Below are 22218 nucleotides of genomic sequence, written 5' to 3' on the forward strand. Positions count from 1 at the left end.
CAAAAGCCAAATCCATCCAATATAATCTACTCTATTTATAGAATAAATGAAAACCACATGATCATATGGACAGATTCAGAAAAAGCATGTCTTAAAAGTACACTCAGCAAACTAGGCACAGCAGGGAACTTCCACAACTTGATAATGTTATCTATCAAAATCCCACAGCTATTATTATATTTTACTCAATAGTGAAAGACTGAATTCTTTCCCCCTAAGATTAGGAACAAGACAAGGATGTCTATACTTACTGCTTCTATTGAACATTTTATTGGAAGTTCTAGCCAGTGCAATTGGGCAAGAAAAGGAAATAAAAGGCATACAGACTGGAAAAGAAAAATAAAACTATTCCTATTTGTAGATGGCATGATCTTGTATTAGAAAATACTAAAAAATCCACGGATAATCAATTAGAATTAAGAAATTCTTTCAGCAACATTAATATACAAAAGTCAATTGTATTTTTATGCATTAGCAATTAAAATTACAAAAAAGACATCAAAAAAGTAATACCATTGGGAAGCGGACTTGACCCAGTGGATAGGGCTTCTGTCTACCATATGGGAGGTCCGCAGTTCAAACCCCGGGCCTCCTTGACCTGTGTGGAGCTGGCCCATGCGCAGTGCTGATGCGTGCAAGAACTGCCATGCCATGCAGGGGTGTCCCCCACATAGGGGAGCCCCATGCACAAGGAGTGCGCCACATAAGGAGAGCCACCCAGCGTGAAAGAAAGTGCAGCCTGCCCAGGAATGGTGCCGCACACACGGAGAGTTGACGCAGCAAGATGACGTAACAAAAAAAGAAACACAGATTCCCATGCTGCTGACAACAGAAGTGGACAAAAAAAAAGAACACGCAGCAAATGGATACAAAGAACAGACAACTGGGGCGGGGGGGCAGACAACTTGGTGAAAGCAAGAAGTTCAGGGGGTCAGTCACTCCCACTGAACACCCTGAGATGGGCAGAGGTGAGAAAATATTTGATAGTGGTGGTGGGTGTCCTGTTACCCAACTTCCATCAATTCTGCCTATTTCTCAGCCTTCTAGTCAATTTTGTAGTTCTTCAATATTCTTCTGATAGATTCCTTTATAGCACAGTTTAAATAGGCTGTTTCTATTGTTCATCACCAGGAAATCTTTCTGATACAAGCATCTAAGTATAGATAATATTTGAGTGGCTACTATATACCGGGTCATTTTCTAAACCATATATATATATAAAAATTTATTTAATCTGAGAAATATATTAATTTATTTAATTGGTTTACCTAAGCCTCCCTAAAAGTTGAAAATATCCTGGAAGGTAAAAGACCCTTTTTTATTTTTCTCATTCCCATGGAGTAGCACAGTATCTGCCACGTAGCAGGCACTCATTAAATAAATAACCAACTCACACTACACTCGCACACACACACACACACACCACATAAACTATAATCTATTTAAATAAAATAGTATGGTCAATTTTCTTATTCTGTAGCTAGTGGCCTGAATTGACTCATTTCCTAATATTCTCATCTTACTTGACAAAAAAAAAAAACAAAACATACCCTCACTCCATGAAAAATGAGAGGAAAACCTTTCTTAGGCAATTTCTCCCAACCGAGCAAAGAGTTCACTATTTTAGGGTCTGCACACACTTCGAGTTCTTTATTATAAAAGAGTTTAGATGGCAATGCAAGCAAAGTCGAGTGGGATCTGTAGTTCTTCACAAGCTTTGTAACCTAGGAGGAGAAAAATATAACAATTTGATAGGGTGATCTATATACAATATACAATCCACAGGTTTGTCAAAGGAACGAAGTTTCTTCATAAAAAATGCCAAGAGCCAGATCAAGTTCCACCCTCACTGTGCAAATTCCCTTCTTCTGTGAGCACTTGCATGTTGTCCTCATTTCAAAATGAAAATGTTGTTTTGGGAGAGCTCTTGCCACTACACTAAACTCCTCAAATAACTTATTTGAATGTACAGTCTATCTGTAATAGAAATTTGACTTGCAGAAATAAAGAGAGGCAAATATTTACAAAGACTCTCTTTGGCCCTCTCTTAGATCTGGACTTCAGAATGTCTACACACAGCTGGGGGAAGTCAAGGTTATTGTTAGGAGGGGGAAGCTGGCTCTGCCACATGCAACCAGAAAGCAAGGCAAGCTTTACAAGGACCAAGGCTGAAAGAAGATGGAGGATAAATATTTTATATGTCAGTTACATGTCCTGCAGCACGCTATTCTCTTGATTGATTGGCTTTTTACCCCAAAGCCTTGAAATAAGGCCCAATTTAAGCCTCCTCTCAGTTCTGCTGCAGAGAAGTAAGCAATTCAGGATTACTAAAGCCAGGATGGTTATGGAGATGATGATAGCCTAGAGCATGGTCTGTAAATGGTGGTTGTGAGAGATTTCCATCCACAGCCAACCTTGCAAGGATCTGGTTGTGATTGTATTGAGGGCATCAATAATGATGAGGATGAGAACATCACCAGTATGTCAAAGAGCAGTATAGCAATACTGGTTCAGAGCAAAGTAATTTTGTACTATACCAATTTAAAGGTTAATGGTACTCGGCCAGTACTAAGGATTGATGTTACCAATTCAGGATTCTCAATCATTAGTGTTCAGAGGAGCTTCTGAAAAATGCAGATTCCAAAGCCCATTGCCCAGATTCTGACTGAGATCTCTTGCTAACTGAGGAATCTGCATGTTAATAAGCACCTCAGATAATTCAATTCTGATGCAACTATGAAAAGAAACATTGTGCTAGCTTCTTTCTTTAGCTGTTTACTTTTTTTAGGTCTAGCTAAATAAGTTATTTTCAATTTTTACTATGTTAACAGAGTAAGACAGCCTACCATTCTTTTTCGAATATCTACCTAGTTGGAACTCTGCCATCCACAGGAAAATATCTCAAAGTTCAGTGTCTTTGTGACAAAAGAGTAAGTCCAGTCAGTGGTGATGATGTGGACTATGGGTGGGAGGCTCTTTGTCTCTTAAGAGATAACCTAAGCTGTCTGTGACTTGTGGGTGTGGGACGGTAAGAGGCTGCAGTCCTGCCCCTGGTGACCATGGCAATGACTCCAGTCCCGGGAGGCCATTTAGCCATGCAAACTCTATATACATACCTGTCAGTCCAGGAAAACTCTGATGGTAGTGATGCCAAAACGTAAGGGAACTTGGACTTGGCTGCGAATGGGAAATATAACATAGCCTGTGCATAAATTCAAAATCATCTAATTCTGTATCCAAGTGTGCCTAGTCTCTAGAAATCTGTTAAGTGATATGGGCTTCGAATGTTTAGAAAGGATGTAAGACTAAATGTGTATTCAAAGTTGCATCCAGACGGAATGTGGGCAAGATGCTAATTCAAGCTCACCTGAGATGTGGGCGATATGTTAATTCAAAACCAACATGTTAATTCAAAACCTATCTGGTACTCAAGCAAAGACTTAACTAACGTAGAAAGTAGTTTTCTTTGATAAAAGCACCATTTGACTCCCCACCCTGTATAAAAGGAACTTGAAAGTCTTGTTCGAGACTCGGGTTTGAAACAGAAAGCTCCCGAGTCCGGCTGGCTGTCAATAAACCATTTTTCCTTCTGAAAATCATTTCTGAGTCCTGGCCTTTCTATATGCAAATGATTGAACCTCTCTAACTGCTACAACAATGAGTGTAAAGGAGTAAGAGTTGGTATTCCCCATAGACTTTCTGCAGTCACACTTCTGAATGAGTTTTTCTCAAGTAAGAGTATTTGGGTTCCTTAAAGTGGAAAGGGGTGAGAGGAATTGAAAGAGCGTTTTCTAATTGGTGGCTAGAAATCATACACTCTCTCCCTTCTTGGCACTACCAAAAACTTGCACTATTAAGTGTGACTTTGTGTGGACAAAGAAATAATTAGATGTAAAACATACTGCACTGTTATAAGGTGCCAAAGAATTGTTAATTTATGAGTCAAGGACCATCCATTTACATCTGTGTGGTTATTATTTGTTGTAATACAATTTCACTTACTCTTAAGTTGAACAAAAAAAAGGTGAGTATGTTAACTTACTAACAAAGGATTGTATGCACCAGAATCACCAAAAGCCTTTTCATCTCTTTGATAAGCTGGTCGAGACATCAGTCTTTCCAACAGGGACACATTCAGTCCATAAGCCTTAGCAAGTTTGGATTTAACGACTGGTCCAAGCTGCATGGGATCTCCAGCAAGCACAATCTATGGCACACACACACACACAAATAAAAAAACAATTAATACCTAGACATTTTTACTCTAAAAAATCTCAGATTTTATGTGAACATAAATAAAATATTAAGTTACCATAGAGAAGGCATAAACAGAAATGTAGCTTTCTTTACCACAGAAGCTTGAGTTACGTTCAATGGAAAGGCAAAGTGTTATCATGGTTATGCATAATTTATTGCATAAAATTTCATGACATTCCAAAAGGGTAGGTCCTACCAGCTCTAAAATACAGATAAAGAAACTGAGATTTAGATGGTCATGACTGAGATTATTAGCTCATACATGGCCCAGGCAGGACTTGAACCTAGGCCTGGCTCTAAAGGTGCATGTTTTCCCTATTGTCATTTCCCTGACATTTACTGAGTGTCTCCTACATGCCAGACTATGCTCAACACCCCATAAATAAATTCACTACAGACTTTATGTCTCATCAAGTGACTCGACCTCTGGGATAATCAATATCATCCTGACTCTCTCATCTCCGTCCCTTTGTCCAAGGTACACATTTTTATGTTTACTTAACTTTACTTTTCCCTTAATTCTTTTTCTTCTTTCTTTTCTTCCAAATCTTTTTATTGAGTTACATTCATACAGAAAAGTGCACAACACAGAAATGTATAGCTCAATGAATTATTACAAGGCAAACATTCATGTAACTATCACCTAGGTCAAGAAATGAAAACATTCCCAGTACCCCAGAAACAATCCCAATGCCATATCCCAATAATCAGCCACCTTCTCCACAACAGCAACCAAAATCTTTCCTTCTTTAGCTTAAGTTTATTAAAACTGTTTCTTAACTTTATATAAATGGATAAAACAGTATGTATTCTTTTGAGTTGGCTTCATCTCAATATGTTGATGAGGTTCATCTATCTTGTGGCATCATGTTATAATTTGTTTCCGGTACTGTATAGTGTTCTGCTGTATGAATATGCTTCAATTTAGTTTTATTTCACTGCAGATATATGAGTTATTTTCAAGTTTTGACTATCACAGATAATGCTACTATAAATAGTGGTCAGACCACTCAGGAATACATTTCTGTTGAGATAGACCTAGGAGTGGTTTTGCTGGATCATAAAATATGGATATGCTAAACTGTAGAAGATAATTAGATTATAAATAGATTATTAGGGAAACAGACTTTGGCCCAGTGGTTAGGGCGTCCGTCTACCACATGGGAGGTCCGCGGTTCAAGCCCCGGGCCTCCTTGACCCGTGTGGAGCTGGCCCATGCGCAGTGCTGATGCACGCAAGGAGTGCCGTGCCACACAGGGGTGTCCCCCGCATAGGGGAGCCCCACGCGCAAGGAATGCACCCATAAGGAGAGCCGCCCAGTGCGAAGGAGGGAGCGGCCTGCCCAGGAATGGCGCCGCCCACACTTCCTGTGCCGCTGACAACAACAGAAGCGGACAAAGAAACAAGACGCAGCAAAAAGACACAGAAAACAGACAACCGGGGGAGGGGAGGGGAATTAAATAAATAAATAAATAATAGATTATTAGTCCTCTCAATAAACTTCTAGCTTTATTGTTCATTTCTGTTGTAGCACTGTGTTTTCCTTCATTAAATTAGACTCTCATTCTTATTACTTCCTTGCTTAGACATTCTTTTGCCCATGTTGAACTATTTTGAACTTCTTTAGATAATGCTTAGGCCATAGATTTTAAGTTTTCCTTCTTACTAAAGGATCCTTAAGGCTATAAATTCTCCCTAACCATGGCTTTACCTTAATTCTACAAATTTCAATATGTAGTACTTCCTTTAACACTAACTTAAAATAAATTATTTATTTCAATTGTGATTTTCTTTTTGCCTTTGACCCATGGGTTATATAGTGGTATATGTACTTCTGCCAAATATATATATATATATATGTACATATACATACATATACACATACATATTTTCCATTCGTTTTTAGGTTAATGTCACAGAGTTGAAGACATGAATCTGGGAGTTCTGGAAGGCCAAGGCAGCTAGAGTTTATAGAGTGGATTTCCACAGAAGAGAGAGCAAATCTACAGAGGACTCAACTCCATGTCTTCAGCTAAGTACTGGTCTGAGTATGAGGAAACTACCTGAGGTTAGGGAAAGAACCACATGAAAGGAGCAGAGTATGCAATCCCCAACATGTACAAAGAACCAGTAGTAGTTTATATTCCCACCAGCAACAATGAAACTTAAAATTCAGGAAGTATCAGGTAGACTAGTAAAAAGGTATTGCCTAAGGGTAGGAAAAATTTGCCCTGGTATAGTTTCTTTGATGCTACCTGATAAAACTAAAAGCCAGGTCTTGAAAGGATCCAGCTGTAAGAAACTTTACTATATCTTAGAACAAAGTATGAGAATATTTTTTAAAAACATAAAAATGTTTACCATTGAACATGGTAAATTAATGATCTCTGACATCAACAAAAATTATCAAACATGCAAAGAAGCAAGAATCTATCACCCATAAAGGTGGAAAATTAATTGAAAACAGAGAAATAACACAGATGAAACATTTCGCAGAAAAGGACATAAAATAATTATAACTTCTAGTATATAGACGTGTAGGACTCCCATCCTGGGGAGTCCTGCTATGTTCTCAAATAGAGGGGCAGGAGCCTCTCAAGAGCGTAGGCAGTCCTAAGAGGAGAGCACAGGCCAGTATGTCAAGCACTCAGTGTTGCTGAAAGTAACTATGAATCTTATTCTTCAAGGAGTGAAGCCTGGTGGTTGCTGTGGACCCTCAGGTGAAGGGGAGGGAGGAATAGAATAGATGGAACATGGGGCATTTTGGGGGCAATGGAAGTGTTCTACATGATCTTGCATTGATGGATAGACTATGCTAAATTTCATCAAAATTTACAAAAGTGTATGATCCAAAATGTAAACCATAATATAAACCATGGACGATGGTTAGGAGCTATGTTTCCATATTTGTACATCAATTTTAACAAATGTACCATCCATATAAAATGCTATTAATAGGGGAAAGGGGAAAAGGGCGAGGATGTTGGGTATATGGGAATCCCATATATTCTGTATGTGACTTTTCTGTAACCTAAAACTCCTTTGAAGACAAAATGAAAAAATTAAAACATGGGGAATAAAAACGGAAGAAAATGCCACTGCACATACAAGACAACAGATCTTACAGTGATAAAAGACATAATGTCAAAATTTTAAAAAATATTTTTTCATTATTTTTTATCCCAAAATTTTTAAATTTTTAATATTTATTTTTGAAACTATCATTATTTTATTTTATTATTAATTGTATTTGGTTATTTTCTTAGTTTCATTTTTGAAGAAGTTTTGGATCACAGAAGGGTTACAACTATGACAGGGGAGGATCATTGGTGTGGGGTGACAGTGATGGGGGATACATGGAAGAAGGTTCACCTGGGCATACATATAAGGCATATAAATGTGTTCAAATGTTCAGGGGGCATTGTCACGGTGAGTGGAGAGTCACACAATAACCGAAAAAAATTGAATCCCCATCCTGGGGCTCTCTGCCACATTCTCTGATGAAACAGCAAGAATCCTGAGGACAGGGGCAATGACTAGTGAAGGAGGATGGTCCACTGATGGGACTTTGATATTGATGACTGTACTTATGAACCTTTACTTTTGAAATTTAAACCTAGGCTAGTATCATAGGATACCTAAGAGTTACCTCCTGATGAAGTCTATGACAAGCTGGAGGTTAAGTATTTGTAAAGAAAGGAATAAGATGGGGGCATAGGGATAACTTTGAGTGGGGCTTTGTGGGCTTGAGGGGACTAGGGTTGGGAGGATGGGTCAGATGACCCACAGAGTTGGGGGAAGAGCTGGGGGGAACCATTGAATATGGGAGAATGTCAGGTATATGGTTCAAACTATACTGTTGAGAAAACTCTTTAGAAAATATAATAAGGAAGGATCACATGTTTAATAAGGGGGGGGCATCTGGTACAGGGGCACACTTCTAGGGAGTATGTGAGTGATCATTTTGTGAGAGTGTGTTATATTATTGGGTGGAGACCCATACAATGAGTGTGAAGGTGTACCCACATCCTGGGGAGACCCGATGTTCCCAAAGAGAGGGAATTGTGTCTCTTGAGGGGATTGCTGGCACCCAATTAGTTAGGGCAGGCTAGTATGTCAAGCCCTCTGCATTGTTGCAGTATCTGTAAATCTGGTTCCTCAAGTAGTGACGACTGAGTGTCATGGTGTGCCCTGAGGGGAGGGGGAGAGAGGTATAGCATGGATGGAAGCAGGACAACTGGGGGGCAATGGAAGTGCTCCACAAGATCATGCAGTGATGGACATGTCAACTTACATCTAAAGTGTATAAAAGTCTATAAGCTAAAATGTAAACTATAATGTAAAACATAAGGAAACAAAAAATTTAGAAATTTGTACAGTCTAAAATATAAACAATAATGTAAACCAAAATGGAACCATGTTTGATAGCTATGTTTGAAAATTTGTACATCAGGTGTAGCAAATATAACATGAACATGTAAAGAGTTCATTGCTGGGGAAAGAGGAAAAGGTTTCATGTTGGATATCTGGGAGTCCCCTATACTGTATATGTGAATTAGTGTGATCTAAAACTTTTTTGAAGAAAAAATTAAAAATTAGGGAAAAAAAAGGATGTAGACACTGAAGAAGAAATGAAAATGTCTTGCCACTGTACATACAGGACAACACCTATTACAGTGATGAAAGGCAAAACGTTAGAAACAAAGCTTTATAATATTTTTCATTTTATTAATACACCAATTTATTTTTACTTTATTTTAGTATTTCTAAATTACTATATATTCTATTTCTAAACTTTAAACCCATTACTGTATTTCAATTTCCTATTAATTGAATTTGGCAATATATTAGGATTCATTGTTGAAGAAGTTTTGGACCACAGAGAGGTTCAGCTATGGCAGGGGAGGAAGGCTGGTGTGGGGTGTTATTGATGAAGAACACATGGGTGGGGAGTTCTCCAGGGCAAGTATACAGGGAACATAAATATGTTAGGATGTATGTTGGATATTTTTATAGTAGTTACAGTTATAAATGTCAACTGAGGGAGTGCTGAGTTCCCACCCAGGGGAGCTCTGTCACATTCCCCAATGGAACAGCAACAATCCCCCAAGTGCAAAAGCAAAGATCAACAAGGAAGGATGGTCCAGTAATGAGCCCTTGATACTGATGAATATGCTTAGGAGCCTGTGTGCCCAGAAAATGAACTAGGTCTAAAGCTGTAGGGTGCCTAACAGTTACCTCCTGAGAGCCTCCATGTTGCTCAAATGTGGCCACTCTCTAAGCCAAGCTCAGTGTGTAAATGCATTACCTTCCACCCAACGTGGGACATGACTCCTGGGGATAAGTCTTCCTAGCGCCGAGGGATTACTACCAATCACTAACTGGAGAAGCAACTAGAAAGAGACCTCGAATAAAAGGTCAACTCAGACCAGCAGAATATCTCAGCCTACATGTTCGATCAAGTGTTAAAAATGGCTCTTGGATCTTGAATAAAAGGGGGAAATGGCAAAGACAAATACGTTGATATGGCTAAGGGTCTCCCAAAAAGAGTCAGGAGGTCATCAGAGGGGTTGTGCTTATGCACACCTCAGCATGACCCCAGAAAAGGCCGAAATAGATACAACTCTAGGTACTGGTTCTCCTAAAGGCTATGGAGATCCACAGCGTATATAATCATGGCAGATGGATTTTGAGCTCTGTGCCATGTCAGAGGGCCCTACTTGGGAATCTGTACTTCTGAGTGTGACAGAGCTGGATTCAGATGTGACTTTTCTACACATGGTTCTTCTGTCACTTTTACTGAACCTGTGGTTGGTGCTAGGGATGGTCCATACTCAGGAGACTTGAATCTCTGGACTGCCCATGTGCCAGCTGGGCCCTGAGCCTCAGCAGAGTGGCAACTCCTACTCTCTGGTTCGTTGGTGTTACCCAGGTCAGCTAACAGGGAGGTGAAGATGGTCAACCACCACACCAGGGAATCAAGAGGGCCTACAACTGTAAGCAAAGGAATTGCATCCATTATCCATGTGGAATCTAAGCTCCCGCTTGATCGAGAGGTAGAGGGGACATTGCCATCCCAGGGTCCACAGAATGGAGGAGTAAAATATGGACTAGAGTGGACTTACTGATATTCCTACTATAAAATTTTTGTGACGAGTAATAGAAGAAATTTTAGCATCAAGGTGGAGAAAGTGGCCACAGTAGTTGCTGAGGGCATGGAAAGGGTAGAAGAGATGTGATGTGGGGGCATTTTTGGGATTTTGAATTGCCTTAATGATATTGCAGGGTCAGATGCTGGACTTTATATATCCTGCCATAACCCACTGAATGTACTGGGGGAGAGTGCGAACTACAGGGTAAACTATTATCTGTGTAGTGCAGCGGTGCCCCAAAATGTGTTCACTGAGTGCGATGAGGGTGCCGCAATGATGAGGGAGGTTGTTGGTGTGGGCGGAGTGGGGTGGGGGAGTGAGGGGTATACAGGAACCTCTTATATTTTCTGGTGTAACAGTTTTTTTTGTGATGTATATATCTTCAAAAAAATAAAATTTATAAAAATGATGTGGTGGGGATCTGAAGACTGAATACTGTTAAGATATCAATTACCCAATCAAAACCTTCACAGGTTTTCTTGGTAGAAATTGAAAAATTGATTCAGAAATTGATATGGGAATTCGAAGGTCTTAGAATATCCCAAACAACTTTGAAAAAGAAGAACAAAGTGGAGGACTAACACCACCTGTTTTCAAGATGTTATGTTAAAACTAGAGTAATAAAAAAAAATGGTGTTTACATAAAGATCAATGAGACAAAAGAGTGTTCAGAAACAGATACACACACATATAGTCAACGGATTCTTGACAAAGGCGTATAGGTGATTCCCCAGAGAAAGAAGTACTTTCAGCAACTGGTGCTAGAAAAAGTGGACATCCATATGCAAAAAAAATTAACTTTAATCCACATTCCATGCCACATACAAAAGTTAACTCAAAATAGATCAGAGTCCTGAATATAAAACTTAAAACTATACAAATTCTAGAGGAAAACAGAGAAAAAAACTCTTTCTGACCTTGGGATACGTGATGATTTTGTAGATACATCAAAGGCATGATACAGAAAGGGAAAATAACCAAACTGGTCATCAGCAAAATTAACTTGTGCTCTTCAGAAGACATCAGTAAGAGAATGAAAAGACAAGCCATTTACTGGGAAAAATATTTCCAAGTCATATACATGGCATAGTTCTTTTTGATCCAGAATAAAAATATTTCTTAAAACTAAATAATAAGAAAAAAACAATCTACTAAAAAATTGACAAAACATTTTAATAGACCCTTACAGATGGCATATGAGCAAATGGAAAGATGTTCAACATAGACAGCTGTTATTGAAATGCAAATGCAGCTATAATGAGATATAAGTTCACACCTTTCACAATGGCTAAAACGAAAAATTCTGACCCTATCAAGTGTTGGCATGGATGATGAAAAACTGGAACTCTCATATATACTTCTAGTAGGAATATATGAGAACCTAGAAAACTATTTAGCAGTTTCTTAAAATATTAAGCACATAACTCTCATGTGTTCTAGGTATTCATCTTCTAAGATACAAGAAACTCCACATCTATATAAAGACTTGTGCATGAATGCTGATAGCACATTCATTTGTAATAGGGAAAAACAAGTTAAATGTCCATAAATATGTGAATGATAAAACAAATCATGGTATATCCAAATGGAACACTATCACAACAACAAAAAGAAATGAACTGTTGAAAACAGAACACCATGGATGAGTTCCAAAATAATTATGTTGCCTAAAAGAAACAAGACAAGAGTATATATAGTATTAACAGCATGGTACGGGCATAAAGATAGTACATAGTCCAATGGAATTGAATTGATGGTTCCGAAACAGAACCATAGCTAAAAGAAGGAAAAGGACCCCTCCCTCATACCTTACACCAAAATTAACACCAAATGGATCAAAGACCTAAATATGAAAGCTAGAACCATAAAGCTCCTAGAGGAAAATGTGGAGAAACATCTTCAAGAATTGGTGGTATGTGGTAGTTTTAAACCTTACACAGAAAGTATGAGCAATGAAAGAAAATATGAATAAATGGGACCTGCTCAAACTTAAACACTTTTGTGACTCAAAGGACTTTGCGAAGAAGGTGAAGAAACAGCCCATTCAATGGGAGAAAATATATGGAAACCATATATCCAATACAGGTTTGATTTCCATTTTATATAAAGAGATCATACAACTCAACAGAAAAAGAGCAAGAAATCCAATTTTGAAACCTCAACAAAAAAAGAGCAAGCAATCCAATTAAAAACTAAATACTTCTCCAAACAGAAAATAGAAAGAGCCAAAAAGCACATGAAAAAATGTTCAATAATGTTAGCTATTAGGGAAATGCAAATCAAAACAACAATGAGATATCAACACACTGAATAGAATGACCATTATTAAAAGAACAGAAAATATTAAGTGCTGGAGAGGAGGTGGGGAAATAGGAACACTCCTTTACTGTTGGTGGGATTGTGAAATGGTGCAGCTCTTGTGAAAGACAGTTTAGTGGTTCCTCAGGAACCTAAAATAGAACTGCCATATGATCCAGCAATTTCTCTACTAGGAATATATCCAGAAGAACTGAAAACTGTGATGTGAACAGACATTTGCACAATGATATTCATAGAGGCTTTAGTCACATTTGCCAAAAGATGGTAACAACCCAAGTGTCCATCAACTGGTGAACGAATAAACAAAATGTGGTATACAGATATGATGGAATACTATGGTACAGTAAGAACAAATGAAATTGGGACACAAATGATAACATGGATGAATCATGAAGACATTATGCTAAGTGAAATAAGCCAGATGCAAAAGGACAAATATTGCATGGTCTCACTAATATAAACTAAATACAAAGAATTCAAAGCATGGAGTTAAAACCTACAATATAGATTATTATGAGATAATAGGGGGCTATGAATTAGTATTGATGCTTAATGTACATAGAAGTTTCACTTAACTTGACTGTAAAAGTGTGGATAAGTTGATAGTAACACATTACAGTGAGTAGCAACTGGTTTATAAATGGGATTGTGGCTGAAAAGGGTAGTCTAGGGATGTATATGACAATGGAAAGAAAGCTAGAGAATAATCTAAAGATGAATAATATAGTGAACTCAGAGGTGAATGAGGATTGTGGTTAATAATACAAATTAAAGAATGTCCTTCTGTGAACTAGTTGGATATATATCACTATGGCAAGGTGGTGGGAATGTGGAGAAGCATGGCAAAAATACAAATAATGTAACCTGTGGACTACAGTTAACAGCAATACTATAATGTTCTTGCATCAAAGCCAAAAATGTACTGTTAACAATGGGGGGTATGAAAAAAATATGCCAAATGTATGCTGTGGACCATAGTTAGTGTTATCAGTCTGATGATATTATCTCATAATCTGCAACAAATGTTTGAAAACTGTGTGGTGTGTTGGTGAAGGGATGTTGTATGGGAATTCCACACATGTGCATGATTGTAAGTTCACAACTTCTCTAATAAAAACATATTTTAAAAAATGGGCAAAAGACTTAGACATTTCTCCAAAGAGGAAATACAAAGGGCCAAAAAGCATATGAAAAAAATATTCAATAACACTAGCTATTAGGGAAATGGACAATGAGATATTATCTCACAATGCAGAGAATGGTCATTATTAAAAAAAAACAAACAGAAAACAGTAAGGACTGATGAAGATGTGGGGGAAATAGGAATATGCCTTCACTGTTGGTGGGAATGTAAAATGGTGTAGCCTCTGTGGAAGACATTTGGTGGTTCCTCAGGAAGCTAAATACAAAATTGCCATATGACCCAGCAATCTGCTACTAGGAATTTATGTAGAAGAACTGAAAACTGTGGTAAGAACAGACATTTGCACACCATTGTTCATAGCGGCATTATTCACCATTGCCAAAAGATGGAAACAACCCAAGTGTCTGCCAACCAATGAATGCATAAACAAAATGTGGTATATACATACACAGAATACTATGCTGCTGTAAGAAGAAATTAAATTGGGACACATGATAATGTGGATGAATGATGAAGACATTTTGCTAAGGAAAATAAGCCAGACACAAAAGGACAAATACTGCATGGTCTCACTAATATCAACTAAATACAAAGTATAAATGCATGAAATTAACACCTACAGTATAGGTTATTTGGAGATAAGAGGAGGACTGAGAAGGACTACTGATGCTTCATGTTTGCAGAACTCCTAACTAACTTGACTGTAACTGTGTGGGAATGGATAGTGTTGATGATGACACATTATACTGAGTAGAACTAGCACAGCTGGTTTATAAATGGACTGGGGCTGAAGACAGTAGTCTAGGGATGTAAATGTTGGTTGAAGGAAACCTGGAAAGTGATCTGAGGACTGAATAACATGAATACCCTTCTATGAAATAGAACAAATGTGCATCACTATTGCAAGGTGGTAGGAATATGGAGAGGCATGGGAAAAATATAAATTAATGTCACCTCTAGACTGGGGTCGACAGCAATACTATAATATTCTTGCATCAATGCCAAAGATGTACTGTGCTAATAATGAGGGGATATGGAAAAATTATACCATATGTACACTATAGACCAAAGTTAGTGGTAATAGTCTGATGACATTAACTCATAATTTGTAATAAATGTTCCACAACAACGTAGTGTGTTGGTGGAGGGGTATTGTATGGGAAATCTACACATTTCCATGACTGTGCTGTACGTTCACAATTTCTATAATAAAATTATATTAAAAAATAATAATAGGGTGGGTTGGGGGGAAAATACACCAAATATAAGATATGGACTATAGTTAATAGTAATATTTTGACAATGCTCTTGCATAGTTTGCAACAAATGTTTCACAAAAAAGCGAGGTGTTGGTAGAAGGGTGACATATGGTACCCCTGTATGTTGTTATGCATGTTATTTTGTAAAGTTCAAAATTTTTACTATACATTTATTATTTATGTATCTTCATTTTTGAATGATATACTTCAATAAAAAACATATTAAAATACAATCCAGCAATTGTACTAAGTTTATGCACAAATAAAAGGAAAACTTATGTTCACACAAAAATCTGTACACAAGCATTCTATTACTAATCTTTAATCCTATAATTACTATTTCATTTTCCTACTAATTGAATTTGACAATATATCAGGCTTCATTTTTGAGGAAGTTATGGATCACCGAGGGGTTCAACAATGGCAAGGAAGGAGCACTGGTGTGGGATGTTATTGATGGGGGACACATGGTTGGGAGGGAGTTCTCCAGGGCATGTATATAAAGTATATAAAAATGTTTGGATAATCGTTGTGTATTGTCATAGTAGGCAGAGTTACAAATGACAGTTGAGGGAGTGTTGTGTTCCTATCCCGGGGAGCTCTGTCACATTTCCCAATGGAAGAACAACAATCCCCCAAGTGCAAGGTCAAAGACCAGTGAAGAAGGATGGCCCAATGATGGGTCCTTCATAGTGATGACTATACTTATGAGCCTATGTGCCTGAAATTTCAGCTAGGCCTAGAGCTGCAGGGTGCCAAAGAGTTACCTCCTGAGAGCCTCCATGTTGCACAAAAGTGGCCACTCTCTAAGCAAAATTTACCATGTAAATGCATTACCTTTCCCCCAGCGTGGGACATGACTCCTGGGGATGAGCTTCCCTGGCACTGAGGGATTACTACAAATCACCAGCTGGTGATGCAACTATAAAAAGATCATGAATAAAAGGGGGAAATGGTAAAGACAAATGAGTTTACATGGCTAAGAGACTTAAAAATGAGTCAGGGGTCATCAGAGGGGTTGTGCTTATGCACGTCTTAACAGGATTCCAGAGACAGCCAGGTACTGGTGTTACTGAGGGCTACAGAGACACACAGGTTCTACAGCCATGTCACATGGTTCTGGAGTTCAGTGTCTTGTCATTGGGCCCTACTTTGGAATCTGTGCTCCTGAGTGTGATGGAGTTGAACTCAGATGAGACCTTTCTACACATGCCACTTCTGTCACTTTTACTGAACCTGTGGTTGGTCCTGGGGTTGGTGCATACACAAGAGACTTGAATCTATGGACTGCCCATGTGCCAGCTGGGCCCTGAGCCTCAGCAGAGTTGTAACTCCTACTCTCCAGTTCGTTGGAATTATCCAGGTCATCTAACAGGGAGGTGAAGATGGTCAACCACCACACCAGGGAATCGAGAGTGCCTACAACTCCAAGCAGGAGATTCACACCCATCAACCATGTGGGTCTAAGCCTCCTATCAATACAGAAGTGGAGTGGGCATCACCATCCCAGGGTCCACAGGATTGAGGAATAAAATATGGATTAGAGTGGACTTACTGCTATTCTACTATAGAACTACTGTGACTCTAGAAATGGAAGAAATTGTGTCATTGATGTGGAGACAGTGCCCATGCGAGTTGCTGAAGGCAGGGAGAGGGAAGAAGATTTGTGATGTACAAGCATTTTGGGGACTTGGAGTTGTCTTAAATGATATTGCAGGGACAGATGCTGGGTCATTACATATCCTACCATAACCCACTGAATGGACTGGGGAGAGTGTACACTACAATGGAAACTATAATCCATGCGGGGCAGGAGTGCTACAAAATGTATTCACCAAATACAATGAACGTGCCACAATGATGAAAGCGGTTGTTGATGTGGGAGGAGTTGGGGGGGTGGTGTGTGGGGTGTATGAGAACCTCTTAATTTTTAATGTAACTTTTTTTGTGATTTATGTATCTTTAAAAAAAGAAGACAAGTAAAAAAAGAAAAGAAAAGAAATAGTACATGAGAAATTATAGTGACTTTGTGATTGGCCCCAACTGAAAACAATCCAAATATCTTTTAATTGGTGAACAGAGTAACTGTGGCAAAACTGGAGTTCTATGCAGCAGTAAAAAGGATGAACATTTATTCACACAAAAACATGGATGAAAGCCAGACTCAAAATGCTATATACTACATTACCTTATTCTTATGGTATTCTGTAAAAGGCCAAATTATAGTGACATAGAACAGATCAGTGGTTGTCAAGGGCTGGGGGTGGGAGGAGAGATTGAGTATTAACAGACAGCGAGAGGGAATTTTGGGAAATGATGGAACAGTCGTATATCTTAACTGAGGTGGCAGTTTTATGACTATAGGCATCTTTCAAACGCATTCTGCAAATGTCAGAGTTGTATATGGAAGAGAGGTGAATTTTGAGTAGGGAAATAATACTGTAATTTTTTTAAAACTGAAAGAAAAAACCAATAATAGAACCAAAAATGAACAAACAAAAAAAAATTAAAATACAAACAAGCCTTACCTGGCCATTGGTATCTGAAATATATCCCAGAGGAATTAGGCATTCTGGCTCACGTGCTTGTCCTGCTTCATCCACAAATACGTGTGTAAAATGTCCAGTTCTAGAATCAAATATTTTTATATTTTAATATTGAGGAAAGCATTAATAGTCAAAATATCTTAGGCAATAAATGACATTTTATACACTGGTCACCCATTTTGAATTTTTCCAAATAGAATGAGTGCTCACTAATGTAGGATCATAACAGAGGTAACAGAGAATACTATTTAATACCATGAACTTTTAGTGTGACCTTGGTGCATAATAATAACCACTTTGATTGGGCTATTATGAGTTTTAAATGACAGATATCATTAAAATGCTCAAAACAATACTGGGCCGATTGTCAGGGACATATAAGTGTTCATTCAGTAGAACCAAGCAAGAAGGGGTGAAAATGAACCAATTATTGAATGCTTACTGTATGCAATCACAGTGCTAGAAGGTTCATATTTTATATCTTGCATTCATTACCCTCTATATATGACTCCTGCTGATTAGGTATACTGGTGCTGAAGTCAAATGGGTTTGAATCCTGGCTTTCCCCACCTACTGGCTAGGTGTCCCTAGGCAAGATTAACCTCTTTGATCTTCAGTTTGTTAACCTGTACTATGGGTATACAAATATTATGTCCTCCTTTAGAAGGTATGGGTGAGAATGAAATGAGTTATTAAATATGAAGTACTTTAACAGAGTCTGACACATAGCAAGGGTTCAAAAATGTTACCAATATTATGGTTTTTGTTTTATCTTAAGTCTTTGAATCAGGTACAAGGTATGCTCTCATCTTCACAAATGTAGAAATTGAGGTGTGGTGAAATCGATGGACTTGAAAATGTGATACAATAATAATTCATATTTTTGAACATTTAGTATGTATCAGGCACTGTGATAAGCATTATTCATGCATTCTCATTTAATCCCCACACATTATGATCACATAAAGTAGGTATCAGAAATATATTCTAACATATCAGGAAACATAAATTGGAGCAGATAAATAAATCACCCATGTCACAAAGCTAAGAAGTGACAAGAGCTTGGCTGAATCCCAGATCTATCAGACAGCAGAGTCTGAGCTCTTCACCAGTGACTTTATTTCCCCTCCGACTCCCTATACTAGAAAGAACCTCAGTTCTTTAAATACAAAAAGAAAGGCAACTATTGTGATAGGTTTCTCAGAGGGTTCAAAGCAACTTCAAGTCCCAGCACACGCAGTGCTCAGGAAGTGGAAATTCATTCTTGTTGTTTTCCAGCTCATTTTAAATTGTACTGGGTGTTGGTTCCTATCTCAGAAAGCATGCACAGGGAGAAGGGGCAAGATGGCAGAAGAGTAGAGACCTACAAGATTTAGTTCATATTACAGGGCAGATAGTAATCACCCAGAGCTATCAAAATCACCTGTTTGGGGGCTTAGGAGACTAGAAGAGAATCCTGTAATAACCTTGGAAGAATGGAAGGAGGACACTGCCCATCTATAGAGAATACTCGTGAGTAGAACACTCCACACTCTGGAGGCCAGTGCCTATCCCACACTGATGGGACAAGATGCCTCGGAAGCTATTTGCTTGCTGGAGTTGGAAGCTCTATGTCCAAAAAAAGGCAGGAAGAGACCATAGTGCAGACTTCAGCTACTGATGAGAAAATTCGACTGGTTAAAGTCCAATCCTAAGAACAGCTAACGGTTGAACCTGTCTAAGTTGGGAAGAAGCCAGTAGCTTCCATTTCAACTCTGCCCATGGCATGAGGAGCAGGGCTGATGGAAAATCACAGTAACAGCAGGGACAGGCTTCGTTCCACCCAGGTCAGACTGCTGCCCTAGCCTGGGCTCTAGCCCAGCTTCTGGAAGGAATGAAGCCCAGGGGACCTGCACAAGCCTCTCTGGGCAACTGTAGTCGCTTTCAGCCCACATGCAACTATATTGTTGGGCACTCATGTGGCAACATTTCCATGCCCAAAAGGACAGGAGGAGGCAGGTGATGTTTCCTCAGCCTCTCTGGGCAACTGCAGGCAATTTTGGGCCACATGGACAACCATGGCTCCATTCCCACCCGACAGGGTAGGAGAAGGGACAGTGCTGCCTCTGCAACTGCAGCTGATTTTAGCCCACAGGGACTAGACTGTTGGACACACCTGTGGCTACATCCCTGCACCCACCCTATAGGATAAGAGAGGGGGCAGTGATTCCCCAGCCTCTCCAGACAAATGCAGACATTTTCCACCAGCACAGACAAGATTGTTGGGGACACATGTAGCTCCATCCCTGCCCCTGACAGGACAGAAGGAAAGACAGTGCTCCCTTAGGCTCTCAGGGCAATTGTAGGCACTTTTGGCCATATATCAAAACCCCACAGTTAACACTATGCTCAATGGTGAAAGACTAAAACTTTGCTGTTGAGACAGGAACAGAAGGATGCCGACTATCAACGCTGTTGGTTAATGTAGTACTAGATGTTCTAACTAGAGTAATCAGGCAAGAAAAAGAAATAAAAGGCATCCAAGTGGGAAAGGAAGAAATAAAACTTTCACTTTTGCAGATGATATGATCCTACACCTACAACACCCTGAAAAATCTACAACAAATCTCCTAGAGCTAATAAACGAGTTTACCAGAGTGGCAGGATACAGGATTAATATGCAAAAATCAGTACTGTTTCTTATACACTAGTATTGAGCAATCTGAGGAGGAAGTCAGGGAAAAAAAATCCATTTACAAACAAAAGTGACTAAAAGAACCAAATATTTAGGTATAAACTTAACCAAAGACGTATAGGACCTGTATTCAGAAAACTATAATGCATTGCTAAAAGAAAACAAGGAAGGTCTAAATTAACAGAAGAACATCCATGTTCATGGATTTGAAGACTAACTACCATTATGATGTCAATTCTACACAAATCGATTTATAGATTAAATGCAAACACGATAAAAATTTGAATGCCCTTTTTAAAAAATAATAGAAAAGCCAATTATCAAGTATATTTGGAAAGGTAAGGGGCCCTGAATAGCCAGAAACATCTTAAAAAGGAAGAATGAAGTTGAAGGACTCTCTCTTTTACACTTTAAATCATATTAGCTTCAGTGATAAAATCAACACGGTACTAGCATAAGGATAGACGTATAGACCAATGGAACCAAACTGATGGTTCAGAAACAAACCTTCACATCTATGGTCAAGTGATTTACAACAAGGTTATCAAGACAACCCAGCTGGAGCAGAAGTCTATTCAACAAATGGTGCTGGGAGAACTGGATATCCATAGCCAAAAGAAAGAAAGAGGACCCCCACCTCATACTTTATACAAAAATTAACTCAAAGTGGATCAAAAACCTAAATATAAAAGCTAGAACCATAAAATCTGTAGAAGAAAATGTAGAGTTACATCTACAAGACCTGGTGGTAGTTGGTAGATTCATAAACCTTACACCAAAGCATAAGCAACAAAAGAAAACATGGATAAATGGGAACTCCTCAAACTTAAACTATTTTGTGCTTCAAATAACTTCTTCAAGAAGGTGAAATGTCAGCTCACTCAATGGAATAAAATATTTGGAAAGCAGACAGGCAATAAGGGTTTGATTTACAAGATATATAAAGAAATCATACAATTCAATGATAAAAGGATAAGCAATCCAATTAAAAAGTGAGTAAAACACTTAAACAGACATTTTTCCTAAGAGGGAATACAAATGGCAAAAAAAAAACATGGAAAAATGTTCAATATTACTAGATTTTAGGGAAATGCAAATCAAAACAACGAGATATATTCTCATACTTCATAGAATGGCCGTTATGCTTTTTTTAAAAATGGAAGAATATAAGTGCTGTAGAGGATGTGGAAAAACAAGAATACTCCTTCACTGTAGGTGGGAATGTAAAATGGTACAAGTGCTGTGGAAGCCAGCTCCTCAGGAAGCTATACAGAACTGCCATATTATCCGCCAATCCCTCTACTAGGAATATATCCAGAAGAACTGGAACCAGTGTTACAAACCAATATTGGCGCACTGATGTTCATAGCAGCATTATTCACAATTGCCAAAAGATGGAAACAACCAAAGTGTCCATCAACCAATGAATGAATTAACAAAATGTGGTATATTCGTACAATGGAATACTAGGCTGCTGTAAGAAGAAATGAAATTGGGACACATATGATAACATGATGAACCCTGAAGACATTATGTTAAGTGAAATAAACCAGACCCAAAAAGACAAATATTCCATTGTCTCACTAATATGAACTAAATACAAAAAATAAATGCATGGAGTTAAAACCTAGAGTATAGGTTATTAGGAGATAAGAGGAGGGATTAGAGGGAGTACTGATGCTTAATAATAGAGAAGTTTTAATTACCTTGAATGTAAAAGTGTAGAAATTGATAGAGTTGGTAGTAACACATTATATTGAGTCTAACATGGCCGGTATATAAATGAGATTGTGACTGAAAGGGGTAGTCTAGGGCGTAAATGTCAATGGAAAGAAAGCTAGACAATAATCTAGGGACTGAAAAACAT

At 38.4% G+C, this 22218-nt stretch overlaps 1 protein-coding gene across 1 annotated transcript in view; it reads right to left on the minus strand.

The window, feature by feature from the left end:
* LOC101428028 (RNA helicase Mov10l1-like) overlaps positions 1-22218 on the minus strand; it is an 82223-nt gene that overhangs the window by 16216 nt on the left and 43789 nt on the right. The window contains exons 14-16 of the mRNA XM_058291138.2: positions 17660-17759; positions 4043-4207; positions 1551-1724 (exon numbers count right to left, since the gene is read on the minus strand). Of these exons, the coding sequence (XP_058147121.2) occupies positions 1551-1724; positions 4043-4207; positions 17660-17759 (439 nt within the window). The remainder of the gene's footprint in view (positions 1-1550; positions 1725-4042; positions 4208-17659; positions 17760-22218) is intronic.

This window comes from Dasypus novemcinctus, chromosome X (assembly GCF_030445035.2).
Source record: "Dasypus novemcinctus isolate mDasNov1 chromosome X, mDasNov1.1.hap2, whole genome shotgun sequence".
NCBI lineage: Eukaryota > Metazoa > Chordata > Mammalia > Cingulata > Dasypodidae > Dasypus > Dasypus novemcinctus.